Source organism: Danio aesculapii, chromosome 4, assembly GCF_903798145.1.
Source record: "Danio aesculapii chromosome 4, fDanAes4.1, whole genome shotgun sequence".
Lineage (NCBI taxonomy): Eukaryota > Metazoa > Chordata > Actinopteri > Cypriniformes > Danionidae > Danio > Danio aesculapii.
Window position 1 is genome coordinate 884,361 of NC_079438.1, and position 5,851 is coordinate 890,211.

The following is a 5,851-nucleotide window of genomic DNA, read 5'->3' on the forward strand; positions in this document are numbered from 1 at the left end:
CTGAAGATATTATCATATCCAGAGCGACGTGTTGTGTCCACAGAGGCTGAGGGCTTCTTGAGTTTGAGGAGCACTTATTAGGGTTAGAGATGGTTAATATGATATACCAATTATCAGCCCCCCTGTTTATTTTGTCCCCCAATTTCTGTTTAACGGAGAGAACTTAATAAACATAATAGTTTTAATAACTCATCTCTAATATCTGATTTATTTTATCTTTGCCATGATGACAGTAAATAATATTAGACTAGATATTCTTCAAGACACTTCTATACAGCTTAAAGTGACATTTAAAGGCTTAACTAGGTTAATTAGGTTAACTAGGCAGGTTAGGGTAATTAGGCAAGTTATTGTATAACGATGGTTTGTTCTGTAGACTATCGAAAAAATATATAGCTTAAAGGGGCTAATAATATTGACCTTAAAATGGTGTTTAAAAAATTAAAAACTGCTTGTATTCTAGCCGAAATAAAACAAATAAGACTTTCTCCAGAAGAAAAAATATTATAGGAAATACTGTGAAAATTTCCTTGCTCTGTTAAACATTATTTGGGAAATATTTAAAAAAAGAAATTCAAAGTTCTGACTTCAACAGTATGTAATAATGCATGTGCCTGAATGAATGCTGGTGAACCAAACATACACTCAAGAATAGTGTTGGGTATCAATTGGGGTTTTTTCGATACCGGTGCTAAATCGATACTTTTAAAACGGTACCGGTGCCTGAACCGATACTTTTGAGCCACAAAATGATGGTGGATGACTCTAGAAAAATCTTTCATTTGACAAAATAATTTGAATAGAACAATATAATTAACGTTGAAAGTAAACATCATTTATTTTATATATTTGAATCACATTAATTTATTTCCGTTAATCATTTGTTGGTTAGCATGAATTTAAGATTTGCATTATGAAATTACATTAGCTTACTACTAACCTGTGGAAAGGCTGTCAGCAAAATACTGAACTCCTTGTTGCAACCCAGGCTCATTCGGAGAATGTAGTCCCGGGGACGTTTCTGGAGACCGCGAAATACGTCCCGGGAGGTACGTATTTTTGCAGTTTTTGTTTTCGCGAGTCTGCGAGAGGCCGCTGTGCACGCTTTTTCCCGCGCCGTTCTCGCGTAAACCCGCTAGAGGCCGCTGTCAAACGACCTTCCGCCTGTCTGCCTGGATGACAGGATGATTGACCGTGCGACCGGCCAATCGGCTGACCCACCCTCCTCCGTCCCTAAACCCAACCAACGACGATTCACAAAAGTCGTCCAGAAAAAGAAAAGCCCTCGTCTGATTTTTACCACGTTTTCGGATTTTGATCACATTCTCACTCTGTGACGAACTTGTTCGCTTCATTTTTTGGATTTTGTTTTTGTTTTCTTACCTGATTTCTGGAACCGCTCTTGGACTCGAACCTGGTCATCGTCGTGGTCAGCCCCTCTCTGCGCCTCGAGTCCGCCAGAGTACACGAAGAGCTAACCGGACAAACTGGTTGCAGCGGGAAAGCCCTCCACACGGAGGCGAGTGGCCGGCTGGCCGGCCGGCAAGCGCCGAAGGGAACGGCTACGTATTTTGCGGTCTCCAGAAACGTCCCCGGGACTACGATCTCAGAATGAGCCTGGGTTGCCTTTTTTCTAGGGTTGGGGCTTGTGACTATGTTTACATGGTTATCAGTCATCTAATGATTTGCCTTAATCTGAATAAGACAATAATATGCTCAAGGTGTTTACATGAGCTGCTGTTTTTGCCCTCCCATTCATTTAAAATAATGTTTCTGAACATTTTCAGTGTTTCCTAAAAAAAAATATTTATTCTGGAGTCATAATAAGTCGTATATCTTATTGTTTATTTCTTGAATAAAAGGAGTTTTTAATAAAAATTTAAATTAAGGTCAGTATTATTAGCCTCCTTAAGAAATATTTACTGTATATTTTTCGATATACACAACAAATCAGTTACAAAATAATTTGACTAATTATTTCAACTTTCGTAGTTAACTGATTAAGTCTTTAAATTACACTTTAATCTGAATAAAAGACTATAAAACACTTAAAGGGACTTTGTCTGAATACAATTGTCTTGCAAAATAACTATATTAATATATCAATTCATATTTTGAGGTGTTCATGTGCATACTGTGTATGACCCTAAAACAAACTTTGATTAAAGTCTAGTGATACGTATTAGATTCACACTTTATTTTAAGGTACAGTTCTCATTATAAACCATTAACAATGACTTTTGCCTCAACAACTCCTAATTTGCTTCTTGTTAACAGTTATTAAGGTAGGTTTGGACAGGATTAGGGATGTAAATAAAAAATAATGCATAAATACTACCCAGTTCCCACCCAATAAATGCATCATAAATGTGAATCGATTTGATCTTAATTGACCATATTGATGTCATCAAAATGACATCAAAAACACGTAAAAAAATCGATTTTTGACGCATTTTTTTCGTTCATAATTTTAGGCGTCATTTCGACGTCATGGTAGTTTACATGCATTGTATTGATTAACCAAATTCAGCATAAATTTGTAGCTTTTTGTAGGTGAGGCTTTTAAATTAATGCAAGTTTTCTTATAATACTTCTTGCGTTGTTGTTTTGGTGGTCAAAGGAGTAGAGCGTGGACGAAAACAACGTGGGAAAGTAATAAAGAGATTTTTCTGATAACATTGAGTTCTGGCTATAACAGCGCATTCAGCATGCAACCCTTGATGGGGCTGCCAAATATCAGCTGATTTTAGGCGCGTGTCCCACAGTTAGGTCTGAATTTCAGTTTTTAAGTGCGGAAAATAAATTATTGTCCATTTTTTGGTGTTACAAGTTGTGTCTCTCTTTTCATCCATCACAGTAATGATCAATCTACTGGTTATTTAGTACAATAACACTTCAGTTTACAATCTCTGAGTTTTTCTGTTTAAAAGTAAATCAGGTTTAAATGGCGAGAGTGCCTGTGGGGACGACAGTAGCGCTGTTATTTATGTCCTACTGCTAATAGTCTTGCTTTATTTTTCACTTCCACAATAGAGGTTTCACTGTCTTATGTTTTATAAAATGAATGCATATTGCCAGTAATAATAATGGAAAAATATTCAAAAATGTTAGGAAATATTAACATTTTGCATTGTTGGATTGATTTGGAAATATTTGATGGAGCTGAAATACAAAATGAAAATGCAGTTCAATTTTTTGGGCAAAAATGATGGACAAAATATGTTTGCAGTGAACATTAACAAGGTCATAGTCAGATATATTTAAAATAAACAAGATGAAGCCAGTAAATCTAGCAAATATTGTTGTTATTTTGTCCCTCATGACGGGGTCAAAAACAATGAGCAGTTTAAGTTGGATGTGAAATTATTTTGGAGTCGTTCTCTATTTGTTCAAAATACCACCTGATATTAACAGACCACACTTATGAGTTAGTAATATACTTCTGTGTAAAACGTTATGAGCAATTCCATGCAAACGTCAATCTTGCCATGAAAAAAATTTGGTTTTCACCAAAATGGAGAAACTTTTTCTACATTTTTTTTTTCTGTAAGCAAGTATTTTACAGTAGTAAAATGCTCAAAATGTCTCTGTCAATGTTTTCAAACTATTATATTTGATTTACCAAAATCCCACAAGTTGAAATTTCACATCTGTCACATCCGTAATGATGTTTTTCCCTCATAAATGCTAAAATGACAAATAAAATGAAAACAATCATGTTTGTTCTATAGTGAGCGACTCTCATTCCTACTGAAAAAAACAGCTTAAACCAGCCTAGGCTGGTTGGCTGGTTTAGCTGGTCGACCAGCCTGGTTTTAGAGGGGTTTTGGCCATTTCCAGGCTGGTTTTCAGACATTCCAGCCTGGTCTTAGCTGGTCAGGCTGGAAAATGACCAGCTAAAACCAGCTTGACCAGCCTAGACTAGCCCAGCCTGGGAGCCCAGCCAAAACCAGTTATCTCTAGCTTAAACCAGGCTGGTCAAGTTGGTTTTAGCTGGATTTAACTGGTCATTTTTCAGCCTGACCAGCTAAGACCAGGCTGGAAATGGCTGGAAACCAGCCTGGAAATGTCTAAAGACCCCTCTAAAACCAGGATGGTCAACCAGCTAAAACTAGCCAACCATCCTATAGGCTGGTTTAAGCTGGATTTTCAGCAGGGATCCTACTGATGAGCATTATTTCTTTTGGGTTGTGCAGTTTAATTCACAGAATTTCAACAAAGTATGTTGTATACTGTAAACTGTAAACTCGCAAACGTTTTTGGTCCCATTCATAATGCATGCTTATTTCTTTCATTTAAAATATAAAAAATCTTTACAGACTGATATTTTTCTGATCCCATAACTCTTATCTTTCAAAAATAAGTTGTTTTTTAATGAAAATGGTAGCCTACTTTCGTCCCGCTCTTCCCAGCTGGATGTAAAATGGACGTCAAGTTTTTGACATCAAGCCGATTCGCATTTGTGACGTGTTGTTTGACATCAGGCGCCAGAAACTTATAAATAATAGTCAGATAGTATTTCAATAACAAACGTACAATTAAGCTTTTAGTTAATAGTGATCATTTAAACCACATTACATGTCAATACAGTCTTCCAATAAACAGCAAGTGCCGTTAACGTGTATCGCTACGTTAACCCCGAGTGAGTGCTGGCTAACAGGTTTAAGGTGAAGAAATAATAACAAGCATACGTTACTTCAGATCAGTCCAGTCTCTCAGTGACCTTCTCTGAGGTCCAGAAGGTTCTGCAGGTGTTTAATGTAGCCTATGGCGGCCCGCAGTGTCTCTACCTTGCTCAGTCTTTTATCCTCGAAGTCCTGAGGTAAATGTTGCCGGAGTCTGGCGTACCCCTGGTTGACGCACCGGACCCGCTGCCGCTCTCTCTCGTTGCGCTTGTTAATAAACGCCGGCTCCAGAGCGCTGAAGTTCCCGTGGTAGGACAGGTAGGAAAAGCGTTCAATGTAGCGTTGACTGTTCAAGTGATCTTGGTATTTCTCAGTTTTAATCTGTGCGTCTTTGAAGGGAGAATACGGGTAGTTTAAAGACAAACCCAATGCCAAGGGGTGAGCATATGGCACTCTGTCCATCCGATCGTGTCGGTCCATCACATCCTGATCAGATCCCATTTTTCTAGAATGTAACAAACAATTGTTGGTCACACTTTACGGTTGTGTTAGATAATTTATTTACTGATGTGAACTAATGATGATCAAAACGTGTACAGCATTTACTAATATAGTTCAACATTCATAATGTGTTATTAAAATCAAACATTATGCCTGTTATTATCATTATAATGCACTGGGTTAACATGAATGAATGACTTTTTTCATTACCCAATGATGAATAAACACTGTAACAAATGCAATGGTCATTGTTTATGTTAGTAAATGCTTTAAATAATACAACCTTATTGTAATGTGCTCCACAAATACTTTAAAGCATCAAATTTGCTCTAATTTAGCAAACTAATAGTCTGAATTTATGAGCTTTTTACAGCACCTTGGCGCTGATGTAGTCTGTTGAAAATAAAGATGGATGGATCCTGATGTGCTGTAATTTATTGGGTTCAGTCAGCATACTGTGTTGTCGTCTTCTTTCGCCAAGCACAACTTCTTTCTTCCTTTTATGAGGGCAGGAAGGTGAAGTGATGTAAGATGGAGGATGGATATCTGGATGTAGGATGTCCTTTTAACAGTCATTTTAACATTGGCGTACTTCAGGGAAACGCCTCTGTACCTGATATCTAGGGCTGGACAGAAAGGGCAGACATGTTTTTTTGCTATTGTAAAGTAGTAGTAAAAAATCTGCAGGTTTATGTTGAATCATTTTGAGAGTATAGGCGCTGAAA

General features: G+C 37.3%; 1 protein-coding gene across 1 annotated transcript; it reads right to left on the reverse strand.

Moving 5' to 3' along the window:
• Nucleotides 1–4,524: 4,524 nt before the first annotated feature.
• On the reverse strand, nucleotides 4,525–5,126 carry LOC130222650 (achaete-scute homolog 3). The gene has a single exon (XM_056455181.1). The coding sequence runs from the start codon at nucleotides 5,124–5,126 to the stop codon at nucleotides 4,716–4,718; it is 411 nt and encodes a 136-aa protein (XP_056311156.1). The 3' UTR covers nucleotides 4,525–4,715.
• Between the last annotated feature and the right edge of the window lie 725 nt (nucleotides 5,127–5,851).

Excerpts from the sequence above, each read along its gene's own strand:
- LOC130222650 (XM_056455181.1), bottom strand. The coding sequence starts at position 5,126 with ATGGGATCTGATCAGGATGTGATGGACCGACACGATCGGATGGACAGA.